Source organism: Diabrotica virgifera, chromosome 3, assembly GCF_917563875.1.
Source record: "Diabrotica virgifera virgifera chromosome 3, PGI_DIABVI_V3a".
NCBI lineage: Eukaryota > Metazoa > Arthropoda > Insecta > Coleoptera > Chrysomelidae > Diabrotica > Diabrotica virgifera.
Genome location: NC_065445.1, coordinates 113,889,382 through 113,910,361, shown reverse-complemented (window position 1 = coordinate 113,910,361; position 20,980 = coordinate 113,889,382). Strand labels below are relative to the sequence as shown.

The 20,980-nt window shown below is 33.2% G+C and overlaps 1 protein-coding gene across 3 annotated transcripts in view; it reads left to right on the top strand.

Annotated features, from left to right (window-relative positions):
• Positions 1–4,423, top strand: part of LOC114327431 (uncharacterized) — a 66,178-nt gene extending 61,755 nt beyond the window's left edge. The window contains exons 5-6 of one of the 3 annotated variants that reach the window (XM_050646851.1): positions 3,197–3,490; positions 3,540–4,423. In XM_050646851.1, the coding sequence (XP_050502808.1) occupies positions 3,197–3,490; positions 3,540–4,378 (1,133 nt within the window). In that variant the 3' untranslated portion in view covers positions 4,379–4,423. The remainder of the gene's footprint in view (positions 1–3,196; positions 3,491–3,539) is intronic. The other 2 variants (XM_050646852.1, XM_050646853.1) reach the window with 2 other exon arrangements.
• Positions 4,424–20,980: the final 16,557 nt, after the last annotated feature.

Sequence of the window (20,980 nt, the reverse complement as noted above, 5' to 3'; positions counted from 1 at the left end):
TATTAGCAGATGATGGAGAAGGATTGCAAAGAATTTTGATTTTCGGGAGAGAATCGTGGCTGCAACATCTACAGACCTCAGATGTGTGGTATGGTGACGGTACATTTGCTATAGCACCATCTCTATTTTTACAAGTATACACAGTTATGGCCACAAAATATAATGGAGTCCATCCAATATTTTATGCCATGCTGCCGAATAAAACAAGATCCACATATACCCGTATGTTTGAATTGATCAGACAAATTGTACCAAATTTGCAACCCAGAGCAATCCATTGCGATTTCGAACAGGCGGCATTTAAGGCAATGGAAGATTGTTTTCCAGGCGTCGACATCAATGGATGTTTTTTCCATTTGGCACAAAATATGAAGAAACAAGTGGCTGCTATGGGATATACGAGAGAGTATAATGCTGATCCACAATTCGCTTTAAATTGCAGAATGTTGACAGCATTAGCATTTGTTCCTATCGAACATTTAGATGATGCCTTTGCCGTTCTAGCGGAAGCTCTACCTGCTGAACACCAACCACTTGTAGACTGGTTTGAAGACTACTATATTGGACGTATGAACAGAAGAGGAAATGGCAGAAGACCAAGTTTATTTCCCCAAAGGATGTGGAACCTCTACCAGAGAACTCTGGATGGAGAAGACCGGACAAATAATCACGCTGAGGCCGCCCATAGAAGACTCAAGATGGAATTGGGAGCAGATCATCCAACCATATGGAAATTTATAGATGGCCTGCGTCAGGTGCAGAAAGGTCGAGATGTCTATTTCGAGCAACTTGTGGCAGGTAATCTCCCACCATTGAAATTAAGAAAATACAGAGACGCAGATGATCGCATTTCACGGCTTGTGGGAAATTTTGATGCAAACGGGGATGTTTTAGAATTTTTAAGAGGACTAGCACATAATTATAATATGTAAGTAGGTACTTTATTTTAATTAATATTTCGTGAATAAGTTTTGTAGGTTAAATATAAATGTCTTGTATGTAAGTATAAATGTTTCAGAATTTTTAATTGGACTAGCACATATCTAATTATAACATGTAAATAATAACTAAAATAAAATATTCATTTTTCCAAAATCTTGTTTATTCATTTATTTATATATAATATCTACAGCTAGAAGCCAATTACAGATATTACATTAACTATGAGCTAAATAACAAGCACACACACATAAGTATAAAATTGACATATACAAATCTACCATTAATATTAAAATTTTGTGATCAATGGACTCCAATGTATCTACTTAAATAACTATATTAAAAGATTTTTTTCAAAATAATGTCTTACTAATAGACTCCAATGTAGGTATTTAGTCAACTAAAATAAAATCTCTGACGCCGAAATGGCCGACGCCGAAACGGCCTACGCCAAAACGGCTCTACGCCCAAACGGCCACGCCGAAATGGCCACGCCGAAACGGCGACGCCGAAATGTCCTAGACCCATAATCTGTACCCAGCCTATAGCTATCTATTTTATTCTTTTGATCAGTTTGAATTGATTTTTATATCTACACTGCGGTGCAAAAAATCGATCCACTAAAAATTTGGTCATTTTTGATGTTTCGAATTTCCTAAACCTGTTGTCCGATTTAAGTGATTTTTTACCACGTTATAGCCTTATTCATTGACAATATCCCTATAATAATATTGTTGCTAGACAGTCAAACTTTCATTGTATACCGGGTGTACGAATCAAACTGTGTTTTTTTCTCAAAGTTCGCATCACCCTGTAGATTATTCTGGCATTTATAAAATACTGAAATTAAAACCCAACTATAGCCTCAAGTTTTCTTAACATTTTGTCTTTCGATTCATTCGCTTATGTTGGATAATAAAAAAGTTAGGTACTTTAACAACTGGCCATGTTCGTCATCATTACAGGGTTTTTCTAAAATATTTGCGCAAAACTTTAAGGGGTTATTGTACATAAGAAAATAATGACAATTTGCTTTATAATCATATGTCCGCAAACGCTTCGTTTCCGAGATACGGGATGTTCAATTTTTTTTACAAACTGATGATTTACTTATTGTTTTAAAACCAGTTGAGATGTGCAAATCAAATTTAGTGGGTTTTAAAACGTAGTTATTGCACATTTTTTGACATACAATTAAGAATTTAATATTCACCAGTGGCGCGCAAACGGGTATTATGACCGATAATATTACCCGTACGCACACCAATGGTGAATATAAAATTCTTTATGTATGTCAAAAAATATGCAATAACTACGTTTTAAAATCCACTGAATTTGATCTGCATATCTCAACTGGTTTTAAAGCAATAAATAAATCGTCAGTTTGTAAAAAAAAATGAACATCCCGTATATCGGAAACGAAGCGTTTGCGGACATATGATTATAAAGCAGATTGTCATTATTTTCTCATGTAAAATTACCCCTTAAAGTTTGTCGCACTTATTTAGAAACACCCTGTACTGATGACGAACATGGCCAGATGTTAAAGTACCTAACTTTTTTATTATTCAACATAAGCGAATGAATCGAAAGACAAAATGTTAAGAAAACCTGGTGCTATAGTTGGGTTTTAATTTCAGTATTTTATATGCTAGAATAGTCTACAGGGTGATGCGAACTTTGAGAAAAAAACACAGTTTGATTCGTACACCCGGTACACAATGACAGTTTAACTGTCTAGCAACAATATTATTACATCGATATTGTCAATGGATAAGGCTATAACTTGGTAAAAAATCAGGTTTAGGAAATTCAAAACATCAAAAATGACCAAATTTTTAGTGGATCGATTTTTTGCACCCCAGTGTATTTGTTTAATTTAGAAATATTATAATCTTTCTTCTTCTTACGGTGCCTATCCGTTCCGGATGTTGGCGATCAGCATGGCTATCCTAACTTTGCTTGCTGCTATTCTGAATAGTCCGGTTGTCGATGTATTAAACCACTTTCTCAGGTTTTGAAGCCAAGATATTCTTCTTCTCCCTGGTCCTCTTTCCAAATACCGTGCCCTGAAGAATGAGTTACAATAAGCCATATCTCTATTCATTTCTCATGACATGGCCAAGATATTCTAGTTTGCGCTTTGTGATATTGTTAATAATTTTGCATTCGTTGCGTCTTCTACGCAGGACCTCAACATTCGTCACACGATCAACTCACGAATTATTATAATCTTAACAATACATATTTTTTTTAGCTCTTATTAGTTCGGCAAACAAAGACAAGACACCAAAACCAGCCTATTCTCCGGAAATACAATCTCATCCCAAAAGGTACAAACGATCGTTAGATGAACCAGGACCAGTTAGACAAGACGGATCACCTGATGTATCAAGTAGGTCCTCTGATGTGCAACTATTTGATGATGTAACCTCCAAGTTAAGAGAATACTTTCTAGAAGAAGACAGCAAAGGAAGAACTGCTGCGGACACAAGACAAACAGGATTTAACGAGATTACAGACAGACTGAACCATCTCAAATCCCAGTTAGGTGAGCCCATTGATTTGGTTAATTTTAAACTACAATAATTTTGTTTTAGAAGACGCTGTGCATCGACCAAATGAAGCATATTATCAAGAACCATCCTATCGTTATCCAACACTCCCCAAAAAGATATACGCACCAATATTCCCAGTAATTAAAAAAGACGATATTCTCTCTAATATTATAGTTAAAATTATAGAGAAAGGATTAGCAATTTTACCTCAAATTTTAGGCAAACTCTTTGGTATGGGTGTTTACACATTATTCGATAGTGTTGACAATTATAAGTATGACAATTCGTATGGAACGTCATACGATAGTAATTACAAAAAAGGCTATAGCTATGATCACAAAAAGGGTTACGGAAGTAAATACAACCAAGGTTATGGAGTTTCATATAATACAGACAACGATCTCATGGCAATATTTTATAAATTAGGGGTTTTCGGGTATATTCCTATAATATGTTTAAATATTATTAAAGTAATAACAGTGATTTGTAAACTTATAAGAAAAAACAAAATATTCACTAACTTTATAGTACCTACTATGATTTTGCTCTTAGTAGCAGGATCTATTATATTCTTGACGTGGTGGCTACAGCCAGATAAGGAGTTGTTTGAGGAAAAATTGATTGGATTGGATCATTCAAGAAGTCGTACGGTCGACCCAAGCTCCCAATACAATTATAATTATTATGGAACACCTAAAAGTTCTACCACTGGTTACTATAACAATTATAATCAACGCATTCCCTATCCTTTAACATATTACAGGAATCCTTATAATTATTATAACTATGGAGGTACTAATAGGGGAGCAAATACTCCAAGTAGAAGCTTGCCAATGGTATATTTTAGAAGTTATTTTGAGGATGGTTCAAGAAAAGTTTAAATAAGTTTGTATTATATATTTGTAAATATAGGATAACTAAAATAATCTGTTTTATTTGTTTGTTATTGCATTATTGCTTACCGCTATCATCAACAAAGATTTTTTAATATATTTGGTCCCCTTAACATCAAGGTAGGATGGCATATAAAACTTGATCATAAACAGTAATATTGTGGAAAAAGTTCTATACGGAAATCTCTACGAATAGAATCTCTTTAAATTAATTGTACAAAAATATATTTGGCTACTCTGCTTCTAATTTTTTTTTTATTTTAATAAAATTAGCTTCTTCTTACTATTTTATTTATGCTTCTTCTGAGCTGTTCCATCTTCTTTTGGAATCATAACCCTGAATGGGCCTTTGTATGTTTGGCTATGTCCTTCCATTCAGACCTCTCTTGTTCCCTTCTCCATTGTCTTACATTGATAGTTTTCAGGTCGTCTTCCACATCATCCAACCGTCTCGTGGGCTTTCCTTTTTTCGTCTTCCCATCGGCTTCCATTGTAATATTTCCTTTGTTGTTATTGTATCTTCTTGTCTCTGAACATGTCCCAACCACGAGAGTCTTTGACGTTTCACAAATCTTACAATATCTCCAGGCTATTCCTACTAAGCTGTTACTCTCATAATATCGTTTTTGTGTATGTCTACTGGTCTCCGCATGCTTGGTTTCAGAAATACTTTACATACCTCGTCCATCTCTTTTCCGGTATCTTAACATTATAGTTTTTCGCGAACCTCTAACGTGCTATAATCCTTTTCACTAAATTATATACCCTCACTTTTTCTCTTATATATTGTCTTCTTATTTTATTGAACCGGCTACTCATATCCTTCACACCAGACGCAACATAGAGAACTGTGGGTCATAAACTCTACTAATTATGCGACATCACCGCTTCCAGACATTGATAACTAAGATTCGTCTTCTTGTAGGACAGGGTCCAGTTTATTCTATCGTGTCAACTCTTGTGATGTAGATGTCCAGATATGAACAAATGAAGAGTATTATCGCGTAACGAAGTATCAAGAACCATCTAAGCAGTGTCCAACCTTCCCCAAATAGATCTACGCAGCAATATTTCCAGAAATTAAAAAGGACGATATTCTCTCTAATCTTATCGTTAAAATTATAGAGAAAGGACTAGCAATTTTACCTCAAATTTTAAGTAAACTCTTTGCTATAGGTGTTTATACATTATTCGACAGTGTTGACAATAAGTATGACAATTCCTACGGAATGTCAAACGATAGTAATTACAACAAAGGTTATAGCTATAATCACAAAAAGAGTTACGGCAGTAACTACAGTCAAGGTTATTAGACGGAGAGCTAGAGGCGAGAAATCATCGTCATAAGTAATATGGAGTTTGGCATGTGAAATGTGTCTATTGTATATTGATAACTATGACCCCTTTCAGGCTGACACCTCAGTGGATACAGGAAGTAGCAATAAGGGATGAAAGGGGAAAGTTGGTGCAGTCATTAAATGTTTTCACCTTCTATTTTGTTAAACCTCCATCGATTTGCATGAAAATTGATGAGTAGTTAGAGCATAACTCAAGAAACAAAACTGATATGGTGACAACGTGCGCTTTTACCCTGGGGGTGGTTGCCACCCCTTCTCGGGGGTGAAAACTATTTTATTAAAAATAACCCCACTAATCGATAGAGGGACAAATTTTAAGCAAAATTTGTTATTTCTAATTATTAAAATAAATCAATAATCTTTGAGTTATTAAAGATCAAAGATTTTAATTTTTCGTGAAATAAATGCATAATGTAAAGCGGTTTTTCGTGAATAATTCAAAAACTGTAAGTTTTATCACAATAGTTATGATTACCAAAATTGAAGATAATAAAAAATAAAATAGATTTATTATTCTAAAAACCTTTGAGAATTAATAAAAAGTGAGTTATAGGTGATGGAATGTATATTTTTTTCGGCTAGTACCCAAATCTAAGTATACAAGCTCAAATAACGGGAAAACGGTGCATTTTATAAAATATATTTACTGAACATTTGTCAAAGTACTCAAGAATACCTATCAAGTGAGCTCCAGATGAAGTTTATAACGTCAAACCTAAGCAAGTGATGATGAAAATAAGAGAACCCTTTCGAGTTTTTAGGAAAAAGTGAAAATTAAAACATACTACGTTATTTATATATTTATTTTGAAATTAGTTAACAGAATCATTTTTAAAGAAATTTCGGGAATGAAATTAGGATTATAATTTATTATCAAGTTCGTTTTATTACAATTTAAATATAACAAGTTAAAAATGCGAGCATTATTATAACAAGAACTTTGTTTTTTATGTATTTAAATTTCTAATATGGAAAATTGCTATTATGAAAAGTTGTTTAGAATTAAAAATTATTATTAATTATTAAAAATATTATTATTAATTAAATGTATGTTACTAAAATATTATTTTTATATTATTTCAATATTTAATTGAATTTTTTCTATCGATATAAACTTAGTGGCGGTTCTAGCCAGAGGCAGGGGGCAGCTGCCCCCCCTTCTTCAGTTTTTGCAGTACTTTTGTACTATAATTTTCGTTAAAAAGGCACGTTATCTTGTTTAGTCACCGGTTGTGTTCCCTTGTCCCCCACTTTTTTTGGTCTAGAACCGCCCCTGTATAAACTGAATATGTACAGAAACTAAGGGTGTCCAATAATGTGCACATTTGACATAATATTCAAATACATTTTTGCTATATTTTATATAAATGTCTTAAAACAATTTTAAAAACTTATATAAATAATATAATAATTAAGCTCCAAATTTTTGGAGCCTAAACTTTGAAAAATTTTTATAGCATAATGTTTAATGGTATCAACTTTTCCGGGTTGTATACATACATGTATACAGGTATACATATTTCTAAGTACTTTTCTAAGTACTAAATGCACCGTTTTCCCGTTATTTGAGCTTGAATAATAGATTTATGTACTAGCCGAAAAAAATATACAAAAATTTACATCATGCATTTATTTCACGAAAAATTCAAATCTTTGATCTTTAATAACTCAAAAAGTATTGATTTATTTTAATAATTAGAGGTAATAAATTTTGCTTAAAATTTGTCCCTCTATCGATTAGTGGGGTTATTTTTAATAAAATAGTTTTCACCTATGAGAAGGGGTGGTATCCACCCCCAGGGTAAAAGCGCACGTTGGCACCATATAAGTGTTATTGCTTGAGGTATGCTCTAACTACTCACCAATTTTCATGTAAATCGATTGAGGTTTAACCAAATAGGAGGTGAAAACCTTTAATGACTGCGTTAACTTTCCCCTTTCATCCCTTATTGCTACTCCCTGTATCCACTGAGGTGTCAGCCTGAAAGGGGTCATAATTATCAACATACAATAGACACATTTCACATGCCAAACTCCATATTACTTATGACGATGATTTCTCGCCTCTAGCTCTTAGACTATATGGAGTTTCATATAATACAGACAACGATCTTATGGCAACATTTTTACGCCAGTAAATGGGAGCAAGATAGAGGATATTATCTCCGAATTCTATCCTACTGCATGGATTTTAATGAAATTTTGGGAATAGCCTCTACTTATCTTCTAATTCAAAGTCTACCCTATGCAAATGTCCGCTTTTATCTTGGGGGTGGTTCCCACCCCTTCTCGGAGGTGGAAAATTTTTTGGTTAAATAACCACGGAAGTGGCTAGAGAACCTGATTCTAAGCAAAAACTGTTCTATAACTTTTTTTTGAAAACTCAATACTTTTTGAGTTTTTCGCGGTTGAAAATAGGCCATTTTCAGTAGTAATAACCCAAGGACATTGATAATTGTTCGAAAAAATTTTATAACAGATTTCGAAAGCTTGTTGCTTGGAAACAGACCGACGCCGTAGGCGGAGGTCTGTTGCCTGTAAGCAACAATCTTGAGAAAGTTGTTAAAAAATTTTTGAGCATTTATCAATGTTCGAGGGTTATTCGGATAGAAAATTTTTTGCTGGTTATGAAAAAAAAATACAGAGCAGAAACAATTTATTTAAATGTGCAATTAACAATTCTTCCACCGTCCGATTTCCATCTAATTCATATTTTCTATCATTGCAAAAGTCCATAAACGCTTTCCATACAAATTTTTTACTGTAAACAGTATTCTTTGGTATATTTGATTCGATAATTTCATTAATATTCTCATCAGTATTACAACCAAATCGTGACATTTTGAAATATTGAATATTTGAAATGTCAAAATCGAAATGAAACGAAATGTAGGTATCCATAGCTACATGATTGAGTGAAAACAGCCCATGGGATCTGTTTTCTGAGTGAAAACAGCCCATGGGATCTGTTTTCAGTATAATGTTGGTTTTATTGGTTGTATTCAATCAGATGACCACAAATTAATTGATTTCATTGGATTTCTAATTGAGCAAAAAATTTTCATTGAAACGTAATACCTTTTCAAACGGTTTTTTTGCGAATACCTTAAAAAATATACATCTAACTAAAAAAACTATATAAAACAATTTTGTAGCTTATAAAAAAACAAAGAGATTTGTTCCTTTATAAATCTTCAAGTTATAATACAAAAAGAGATATGGTAGGTGAAAAGAGTTTGTTTTTTTGCTACATGCTCAAATCGGTGTATTCAACTTGAAATAATAGAGAAACGGTCGATTTGAGGTGTACAATGCTACCAATATCTTTTGTAGTGCTTAAAAAGACCTTTAAAATTAGCAATAATAAAAAATGTCGATCGCATTCAAACTAAGTGAGATATGCTACAAAAAAAAATTGATGACTAATGTATTTTAAGAAAAAATGAGTAAAAGTATATTTAACTCCCCATCCACCAGAACTTAAATGCATCGTTTTTATTTTACAATACCTTTTGTTATCTCTCTCTCTCGTTCCATCCCTCCTTGTGGAGTATTGGGCGCTTATGCGTTTCTTGGCCAAAAGTGTAAGATTGCTGTCTGGCCGGGACAGCGCATCTTCTTTTGTTTTTATTCTCTGGATAAATTGTGAACTAATTCCCTCCACTCTCTTCTATCTTTTGCTCTCTTTTTGACTTCGCCCCATCTTAGTCCAATTTTTTCGTGTTCTCTCGTTGTTGTTCTTTTCCAGCTGTTGTCTGGTCTGCCCCTCTTTCTTTTTCCCTCTGGTTGGTATTCAAGTGCTTGTCTTGCTATGCTGCTTTGGTCTTTCCTTAAAGTGTGGCCGATCCATTTCCATTTTTTTTCCTTGACTGTAGTAGATACGTTAGTTTGCTTTGTCCTTTCCCATAGTTCTGTATTAGTTATTTTATTTGGCCAGTATATTTTTAGGATTTTTCTTAGAGATTTGTTTACAAATGTTTGTAGTTTTTTAGTTGTATTTTCGTCCTGTTTCCATGTTTCTGCTCCATAGAGCATTATACTTTTAATGCAACTGTTAAAGATTTTAATTTTTGTTATTTCCGATATTTCGTTTGTTTGCCAAATTTTATTTAAAGCGTTGAATGCGTGTTGCGCCTTTGTTATTCTCGTCTGTATATCCTTTTTACACCCCCCGCTCCTTTCCATGACAGATCCCAGATATGTGAACTTGTCTACCTCTTCTACTTCTTTACCGTTTATCATTATTTTATTATTTGGATGGTTATTATTTTTTAGAAGTTTAGTTTTTTCTGTGTTTATTCGAAGTCCGATCGTGTCGGAGTACTGTGCCAATTTGTCAATTTTTGCTTGCATATGATTTCGGTGTTCAGTTATAAGGCAGATGTCATCTGCAAATTCGAGATCTTCTAGCTGTTTGAAAAGGTTCCACCTGATGCCTGTTCGATCGTCGATTACTTTCCTCATTACCCAATCTATCATAATAAGAAATAGGGTAGGGGATAGTACACAACCCTGTTTGACTCCACTTTCTATGGATATCTCTTCTGTTACTTCACCTGAATGTTCTAGTTTGGCTTTGTATCCTTCGTAGAAGAGTTTAATAAAGTTTATGATTTTTTGTGGTATCCCATATAATCTAAGGATTTTCCACATCTGTGCCCTATTTACACGGTCAAAGGCCTTTTCGAAGTCGATAAAACTCACATCTATATCTTTATTCCATTCATTTGTTTGTTCCAAGATAATTCTAAGGGTGCAAATGTGATCAATAGTGGAATGGTTGGAACGGAAGCCTGCTTGGTTGTTTCTCAGTTTTTTATCTAGTTCCGGCTTCAATCTTTCCAAAATGATTTTGGTCAGCACTTTGGATGTGGCACTTAGTAGTGTTATTGCACGCCAATTGTTGCATTTGCTCAGGTCTCCTTTTTTGGGTATTTTTATAATCAATCCCTCTTTCCACTCCTTTGGCAATTCTTCGTCCGTCCATATTTTATTCAAAAGTGTATGTAGCATCTCTACTGACTGCTCGGTGTCTGCTTTTATTATGTCAATGGGTATATTGTCGATTTCTGCGGCTTTGCCATTTTTTAGTAGTTTTAGAGTGTTTCCAATTTCTTCCATTGTAATTTCTCCAATATTCACTTCTAGCTCTGGTGATTCTACTTCATCTTCTATGATTTGAGTTATTTCATGCTTAGCATATATCTCTTCGAAGTATTCCTTCCATCTTTGTATTATTTCTTTCTCATTTTTTATTCTATTTCCTTGTTTATCCTTTACTTCTCGTATATTTCGTTGTGCTTTTCCTGTTAAGTTTCGTATGATTGTATATTGTGTTCGTAAGTCGTTTTCTTTCGCTGCTTCTTCTGATATATGTAGCATCTCATTTATATAGTTTCTTTTATCTTTTCTGGCTTGTTTTTTTACTTCTGCGTTTTTTGCCTTGTATTTCCTTTCAAGTGTCCTCTCTTCTTCCGATCCTTCCTTTTGTAGAATTTCTTCTTTGATCTTTTTTCTTTCTTCTATCAGTAGTAGAGTGTCTTTGGTAATCCATTTTTTATTTTGTCTTCTTTTTAATCCGATTGTTTCTTTTGCTGTATTCATCATCACTTCTTTAAAATATTTCCATGTTTCTTCGACTGACTCTCCAGTTTGTTGTGATACTGTTCGGTTAATTGCCAGTTTCTCACTAAATTTATTTCTTATACATTCTTGTTTTAGGGCATCAACGTTGTACTTGTTCCTTCTGCTGATTTTTTGGTTTTTATCTCTGGCTAATTTCATTTTTAGTCTCGCTTTGATTAGCATGTGGTCTGATCCCACATCAGCACCTCTTAAGCTCCTGACATCTTGCAGCCAGCTTCTCCATTTATATTCAATTATTATGTGGTCTATTTGATTCTTGTATCTCCCTCCCGGTGATTTCCATGTTTCCTTATGTAACCTTTTGTTATAGTGTTATTTATATGTTCAAAAAATTGGACGGGTTTAAAATGAATGGTTTTTGTAAAAAAATAAAATCAAATTATAGAGGGCATTTTTAAATTTTCTTAAAAATCTTCGTTTTTCTCCATGTAACTTGAAAATAATAAGAGATACAATAATGAAAAACAAAAACAAAATTTTTGCCTAAAAAAGCCAACATTTTTGTTGGGTATTCTTTTTCGCATCTCTCTTTATTTTCGAGTTACATGGAGAAAAAGAAAGATTGTTGGGAAAATTTAAAAATGCGCTCTATAATTTGATCTTATTTTTTTCAAAAACCATTAAATTTAAACCCGTCCAATTTTTTGAACATAGAAATAACACTTTATTAAAAAGTATTGTAGAAGGAAAACGACGCATTTAAATTCTGATGGATGAAGGGTTAAATATACTTCTCATTTTTTCTTAAAATACATTAGTCATCAATTTTGTTTGCAGCATATCTTGCTTAGTTTAAACGTAATCGACATTTAATATTGCTCATTTTAAAGGCCTTTTCAAGCGCTACAAAAGGTATTGGTAGCATTATACACCTAAACTCGACCGTTTCTATGTTATTTCAAGTTGAATACACCAATTTGAGCATGCACCAAAAAACAAACTCTTCTCACCTACCATATCTCTTTGTATAGGTATTATAACTAGAAGATTTAGGAAGAAACTAATCTCTTTGTTTTTTTTATAAGCTATAAAAATATTTTATTTAGTTTTTTTCGTTAGATGCATAGTTTTTAAGGTATTTGCAAAATACCGTCCGAAAAGGTGTCATTTTTCAATGAAAATGGCTAATTTTCAACCATGAATAACTCAAAAATATTCAGTTTTAAAAAAAAATTATAGAACAGTTTTGCTTATAATTAGGTTTTCTAGCCACTTCCGTGGTTATTTTAACCAATAAATTTTCCACCACCGAGAAGGGGTGGGAACCACCCCCAAGATAAAAGCACGTATCGGTATAGGGTCGACTTTGTTTCTTGAGCTCTTCCCTACTTACTGTGAAAATATCAAGTAAATCGATGTAGTAGGATAAAATTCGGAGCCAAATACCCTCATTGACTGCCCTATTTATAAATTAGGGGTTTTCGGATATATTCCTATGATGTGTTTTTATTAAATTAATAACAGTCGCCTGTAAACTAAGAAATAATAAAATATTTACCAATTTTATAGTGCCTACTATGATTTTGCTCTTAGTAGCAGGATCTATCATATTCTTGACGTGGTGGTTACAGCCCGATAAGGAGTTGTTTGAGGAAAAATTGATTGTATTTGATCATTTAAGAAGTCATACGGTCGACCCAAATTCCCAATATAATTATAATTATTATAGACCGGGAGATATTATACAGAAGTTCAGCCACGATTTTCTCAGTCCTGCCTTTTGCAATACTGGAAGGGTAGACGAAGTACTTACAATCTGTGGAAAGATCCACAAATTTTCCTGTGACATTTTCCTGTAAAAACTAGATTTTCCCAAAAAATAAAAATAGGGTTTTGCGATGAATTTCTCCTATATATTTCTAAATTTCTAAATAGTCCTGCTATATCCGTAGAATGACAGGATACTATCGATTTTATGAAGAAAATTTTTTGGGCAGGAGGGTTGCAAACGGGCTAACGGAGTATATATATGCATACAAACATGTAAGGAAAATAATGAAATTTTCATTATTTTCTGGGTCCTGCCAACTAAATAAATTAGACATATTTATTTCAAAATGATCAAAAAAAATATTGGCATGACGTCTCCTAATGTTTAAGTATACTTGTCGCTTGGAAAATTCTGCGGAAAATTTTCACCCTGATTCCGTGATTTTCTGAGTCCTGCCTTTAAAAAGTTATAATACTCAAATGCAATCAATACTTTTTCGGTACTCGGCAGGAAGGTTAAACGGTTCTAGTAAGACGGCAGGAGTCCTAGATTTGTAAGAAAATTCGTGAAAAATTCCACGATGTTCTGAGTCATGCCATTTTGCATATGTTTCAAGAATCTTAATATAAGTCTATTTACAAAGAGGCAGGATGGTTTTATAGTTATTTCGTATACAGGGTGAAGCATTAGTGTGACAAAGTCCAATTGCTCGTTTGTCGTAAGAGATACGAAAAAAAGTTATTTAGGTAAAACGTGGGGCAACGATAGGATCATAATTTAAAAATATTTTCTAATAAACTTTTGTTTTTTAAATGGAACACCCTGTATATAATTTTAAGATTCCTAAGATCATTTTAAGACAATTTAACACAATTCACCTAATCCAAAAATGTTTCCTAAGGGAGCTAGAACTCTTTGAAGATGGCGCCTTGAAATTAGTTTTTTTATATCTCCAGAACGCTTCCATTTCGATAAACAAAAACTGGTCCGCCTTTTTATCTTCCAGAGATAAATCGATTCCATCAATTGCGAATCTCTAGTACCGGTCATAGGAGTCCGTTTTGGGTAGGACAACGGTTATTTTATCGCATAACTTTTTTGTCTTGAACTTTTAAGCATTTTTGACACTATATTATTAAATTGTGAGGTATTCTAGTACTAAAAGATACTCTTGCTTTAAGTCGGTAGGATGCACCGTTTTCTAGAAAAATCAATTTTAAAATTTTTCGTATTTTGAATTTAAGAAAAATTTGAATAAAAAAATAAAAAAACGGTGTATTTATCGACTTAAAGCAAGAGTAACTCTTAGTAGGTACTAGAATACCTCATAATTTAATACTCTACTGTCAAAAATGCTTAAAAATTAAAGCAAGTTATGAGATTTCGTTGATCTACCCAAGACGGACGCCTATGACCGATACTAGAAATTCACAATTGATAAAATCAATTCATCTCTGGAAGAGAAATAAACGTGCCAGTTTTCGTTTTTCTAAATAGTTTTTTTTTTATTTTTTTTTTCAAATTCAAAAACCGCAAAATTTTTCAAATCGATTTATCTAGAACCTGGCGTATCCTACCGACTTAAATCAAGTGTACCTTTTAGTACAAGAATACCGCATAGTTTAATAATCCAGTGTCAAGAATGCTTAAATAAACACAGAAAAGTTATGCGATAAAATATCCGTTTCCCTACCCTAAACGGACGCCTATGACCGGTACTAAAATTGGCAATTGATGGAATCGATTTATCTCTGAAAGGTAAATAGGTGTACGAATTTTCGTTTTTCTAAATAGAAGTGTTCTGGAGCTATTTAAAAAAAACTAATTACAATACGCCATCTTTAAAGAGCTTTAGCTTCCTTAGGAAGCATTTTCGGACTAGGTGAATTGAGTTAAATTTTCTTAAAATTATCTGAGGAATCTCCGGGCTTCGTTTGTTAGAAGAGTTTCTGGACACCCTGTATAATAGGTACAATCCCTACTATAACCAATTAATTGTAAAATTATTGATTTTCTTCCTATTACTTTTATTACGTTTACTTAGATACAAATATGATCTAATCGCTTAAAATAAAGATCTTACAGTTTGGTATTAGATTTGAAAGGTGTGTAAAAATCCGAGACATTACTCAGGAAAATAATATTTAATACCGTACGATTATTTTAACGATTTAAAAATTAATTTTTATGTATTAAATATCTTTGCGATTATCCTGCCACGTTGTAAACGGTTTTAGATATGTGTTTTTTAGGCATACTTGACATGCCATGACTCAGAAAATTGTGGTGATATGAATATGTTTGTATACCAACCAGCAATAATTTTTCAGATTTAAAATTTTATTTTTATATACGAAATAACTACACAACCATCCTGCCTCTTTGTAAAGAGCTTTATATTAATATTCTTGAGATATGTGCAAAATGGTATGACTCAGAAAATCGTGTAACTTTCCACGAATTTTCTTACACATTTTTTAACTATGTATAGAAAAAAAAGGTGTAACTAAACATCCTGCCATTTTAAATAATGTCTACTTAAATTATTTATTTTATAATAAAATTTATTTTATGACTCAGAAACCAGGGTGAAAATTTTCCACAAAAATTTAATAGGGGCAAGTGCAGTTAAACATTAGGAGACGTCATGCCAACATTTTGTTCGATCATTTTCAAATAATTATGTTTAATTGATTAAGTTTATTAAGTATTACAAGCAAACCAGAGGGCTTCAATCAACCAAGACGGATCTGGACTACACTAAATAGAATTAGAACCAACTGTGGTAGGTGCTCTGACTCACTTTTTAGATGGGGAAAAATACCTTCTCCAAATTGCGATTGCGGTGCTGAAAGACAAACGGTTAAACATTTGGTGGAGGAATGCCCCATCAGATCGTACAGTGGCAATTGGTCCGATTTTTTAATGGCGACCAATGAATCAATTCAATTAAAGAACCGCTTGGATTGACATGAAATTTGGCATACGTATAGCTTACATGTCAAAGAAAAAAGTGATATTGTGCCGATGTGTGCTTTTACCCTGGGGGTGACTTTCACCCCCTCTTGGGGGTGAAAAAATATATGTCCAAAATAAGTACGGAAATAGGTAAACTGACTAATTTTAAGTAACTTTTGTTCTATAGAGCTTTTTCGCCAAGTCAACACTTTTCGAGTTATTTGCGAGTGAACATGTTCATTTTTCAACAAAATAACCACATTTTTAGACGGTTTCTCGCAAATAACTCAAAAAGTAAATATTTTGTCGAAAAAAACGTTCTTAGCAAAAATATAGCCTATAAAAAAGTAAAAAAAATGGTGTACGCGTTAGGTCTCTGGATCTCGTAGAACCAGAGTTAAAGCCAATGAAATATAGATTCATATTGACCAACAAATGGAATATTTCGACGTGAAATATCCAAAAAATTAAGAACTTTTTGGGAAAAACCAATTTTTTAAACTTTTTTAAAGTATTTAAAAAAAGCTTTATTTCAGTTTTTACAAAAAGTTTCTACCATTAAATTTAAGCAAGTTACGCTCAAAATAAAGTTGGTCCCTTTTGTTTTGGCAAAAAAAAATCGGGAAGACCACCCCCTAATTAGCAACTTAAATGAAATTAATCGTTACCGCTCCACAAATTATTTTACTTATGTTGTGTTTATATGACCTGTAAGTTTCATTGATTCAAAGTGCTTATTTTTGAAAAAATTTGGTTTCAAAGTAAATTTTTTAAAAATTTTAATTTTGAAAAATATGCTTTTTTTAAATAACTTAAAAATTGTTAGAGATACCAAAATTCTCGAAAAACAAAAAAAGTCATCATTGCTTTTCTGAATATCATGTATTTGTTTGTTTTTATGTTAGACAAAAATTGATTAAGATTTGGTGTTTCTAAATTTGCATACATTCGTGATCAGTGACTCGTTCAACCCCTTTTAACTACAGCCCTTTCAATAATAAGGACCTTGAACCGATGAAACTTACAGATCATATAAACAATATATACACGAGTCAAGAAACTTGTGAAGTCGTAACGATTAAGTTCATTTAAGATACTAATTAGGGGGTGATTTTCTCGATTTTTTTACCAAAACAAAAAGGGACTAACATTATTTTGAGCGTAACTTGTTTACTTTTGATGCTAGAAAATTTTTTTAAACAAAAATGAAGCTTTTTTAAACGCTTTAAATAAGTTGTAATGAGTTTTCCCCGAAACGTGCTTCATTTTTGGTTATTTCACGTTAAAGTGTTCCATTTGGAATTTGACGAATATGAACCTATTTTTCATTAGGTATAACTCTGCTTCTACTAGGTATAGAGACGTGATATATACACAATTTTTTTAAATTTTTTACAGGCTATATTTTTGATAAGAATGTTTTTTCGACAAAATACTTACTATTTAAATTATTTGCGAAAAACCGTCTAAAAGCGTGGTTATTTTGTTGAAAAAATGAACATATTCACTGCCAAATAACTCGAAAAGTATTGACTTAGTGAAAAAACTCTATAGAACAAAAGTTACTGAAAATTAGCCATTTTATCCATTTCCTGACTAACTTTGGACGAATATTTTTTCGCCCCCAAGAGGGGGTGAAAACCACCCCCAGGGCAAAAGCACATATCGGCACAATATCACTTTTTTTCTTTGACATGTTAGCTATGTGTGTGCCAAATTTCATGTCAATCTAAGCGGTTCTTTAAAATTTAGAGGTTTTGCGATATTTTAACGTTAAAGAACGGACTAAATATATTTGGCTACTCTGCTTCTGATTCTCTTTTATTTTATTAAGATTAGCTTCTGTTTACTCTGCTTTATTTATGCTTCTTCCGAGCTGTTTCTACTAAGCTGTAACTTTCATATCTGTCTTTCATAGTCTTTCATAGTCTGTTTACTGGTCTTGGTTTACCATACATTGTCCATATGGTGACATCCAACATTGCGTCGGATTTTGCTAGCGTCTATCCATTTTTGACTCACATCTTTCAGATCATCATTTCTCCTGCCGTTTCGCTCAACTGTTTCAATCTTAATCCGGGTTTCCTGGATTTTTTCCATCCACTCCTTTTTAGGCCCCCCTCTTCGTTTTCTTCCCTGTCTTTATGTCTGTCACTTTATTTACTAAGCTATTCTCGTTCATTCTATTATGTGTCCATACCAGTTCAGTTTTCTTTATAATCTATATTTTTTATACAGGGTGCCCCGAAAAGATTGTTCATAAATTATACCACAGATTCTGGGGTCAAAAATAGGTTGATTGAACCTCACTTACCTATATACAATAGTGCACACAAAAAAGTTACAGGGTGCTAAGGTTAAAAATTTAAATAATTTTTTTAACATTGCTCTAAAACGGTTTAACGTTAATTTATGAAAATTTATACGAAATACTAGTAAAGAATACCCAATAAATTTGAAACAGTTGCATTCAATTACTTTTATTTTTTATGGATTTTCAGAGGGGATCGACACCCCTTTCATCCCCCAACATTTTTTTAGAGTTATAATTTAACAAAATATGGAACGCCACTGGAATCAAACGTCTATTCCTAAACTTTTGTGTCTCTTTTCATTTCTTTGTAAATATTTTAATATGGAAGATACAGCCATCCTTAACACGGGAGCAGTCGCGCTCACTTCTGTCACGTAATGTAGTCACGCGTAGAGGAAAAATCTCACAATACGAATTCAAAAAACAAATTTCTATTTTATAATATTTTTATTTACTTGTTATGTTACAAATATCTATTTCTAACAATTTTAAAGCTAATTGGTTCCCACCAAAGCCATAAATTCCAAAAAAAATTAAAAAAATCCCACGCGTTACAACAATCTTCCTCGAGGCACTTACGAGTGGAAAGTTATGTTGCAAAATTTTTCATTAAGTTATCACGGAAAGGATAAAATGTGAGATTTTTTCTAACGGCGCGACTGCTCCCGGGCTAAAATGCCAATTTCAATATTGAATATTTAAACTACATTTTCACAAAATATTAAAAACGTCTGTATTAATAAATTACAATTTATAAACAAACAAGATATTTGCCTTAACTCAACAAGTGTTCAATATGACCTCCTTCCTGTATACAAGTTCTACATCGTTTCAACAAGGAATACCGAATATTTTGAAGAAATAAATGTTGTTGTCTAAACTCGTTAGCAATTTGTAAAATTCGGTTTCTCAGTTGATCCTCACTGATTATTTCCACAGAATAAACATTTTCGTTCATATATCCCCAGAAACAAAAATCTAATGGATTCAAACATGGACCGCGCGGTGGCCATTCAATTGGTTTATCTGGCTCCCATCCAATCCAACGTCCTGGATATTCTCGAAATAAAAAAGAGCTCTAACGGCATTACTAAAATGTGGTGGCGCACCATCTTGCATTAAATACATCTGTCGTCTAATTGCTAATTGGATATTTTCTAAGTAAATCGGTAGATCATTTTGTAAAAATGATAAATAATGTTCCCGTCTAATTTGTTGGGAAGAAACACTGGCCCTATTAAATAGTTATCGATTATTCCAGTCCAAACGTTTACTCTAAAATTAGTCTGATGATGAGGCACTTTTTTAACTTTGGGATTTACATCGGCCAGATATCAGTGTGGGAGTGTGTGTGGTTGGAGCAACTAATGATGATTAGTTACTCCATTTCTTGTGAAAGTAGATTCGTCAGTGAATAAAATACGTTTTACTTATAAAATTTATGTTGCGTCTATTTTCTTCTAGAAGCCAATCACAAAATCCCATTCGTTTAGCCTAGTCTTCCAGAAGTAATTCTTGAACTTCTGTGATATGGAAGGGGTGAAGTAACTGCTCCTTAACTGTTCTCCATACCTTCATACCAGGTACTCCTAATTCAGCTGCTACCTTTCTCATGATTGTGTCGGGGTGTTCGTCAACAATTTCTATTATATAATCTTCATTCGTACGGTTTTTGGACTACCACTATTACCGAGAACTTGTTTTTTAAAGTGCCCGTTTCTCTTAAATTTCGGTAAATAGTCAGGAAAATACGCCTTCTACAAAATACATACGGTACATTTCTATTAAGGAACTTCTCAGCATAGCGCCTTGCAGTCGCTGCACCATTTCCTTCACATTCACCTACTTCTAAAATGAAGGCCTAGATCCCGCATATCAAAAAAAAGTTGATTAATAGCAAGCTGAAAATTTGTTAATAGCTTAACGGTGTCTAGTCGGACAGACTTTGATGAACGGGGACACTGGAACAGGGGAAGATTTAATTGTGGAACAGGCTACAGATTTAAAACGTCAGACCACGAAAGCCTCCCATTTATTTTGTCAGACAGAACTTCCAATTGATGTGTTACCCTTTCATTAATATAAACACTCATGCAAAAATCGGACTGCTATTTGTCACCAATATAGTTCCTGTCACTTGACATGTTCTACGTGTCGGACTTATTAAAACGCTCAGTTGGTGATAAATACCAGTCTGATTTTTGCATGCGAGTTTAATGAAAGGGTAATAAATCAGTTGGAAGTTCTGTCCGACAAAATACATGGGACGTTTTCGTAGTCTGACGTTCCAAATTTTTAACCTATTCCACAATTAAAACTTCCTCTGTTCCAGTATCCCCATACATCAAAGTTTGTCCGTCTAGACACCGTTAAGCTATTAACAAATTTTCAGCTTGCTATTAATCAACTTTTTTTAGTTTAGTACGCGGGATCCTTCAATAATAATATACTCCAGTGTGGTCCAACATCAGGCACGCGGGCCGCATGCGGCCCGAGCCTCGTTAAACTGCGGCCCCCGCAAACACATTTCAAAAATATTGCCATTGATAACTTTTAACTGTTCCAACCCTGTCTAATTTTCCGTAATCTTAAGAAAGTAGTTA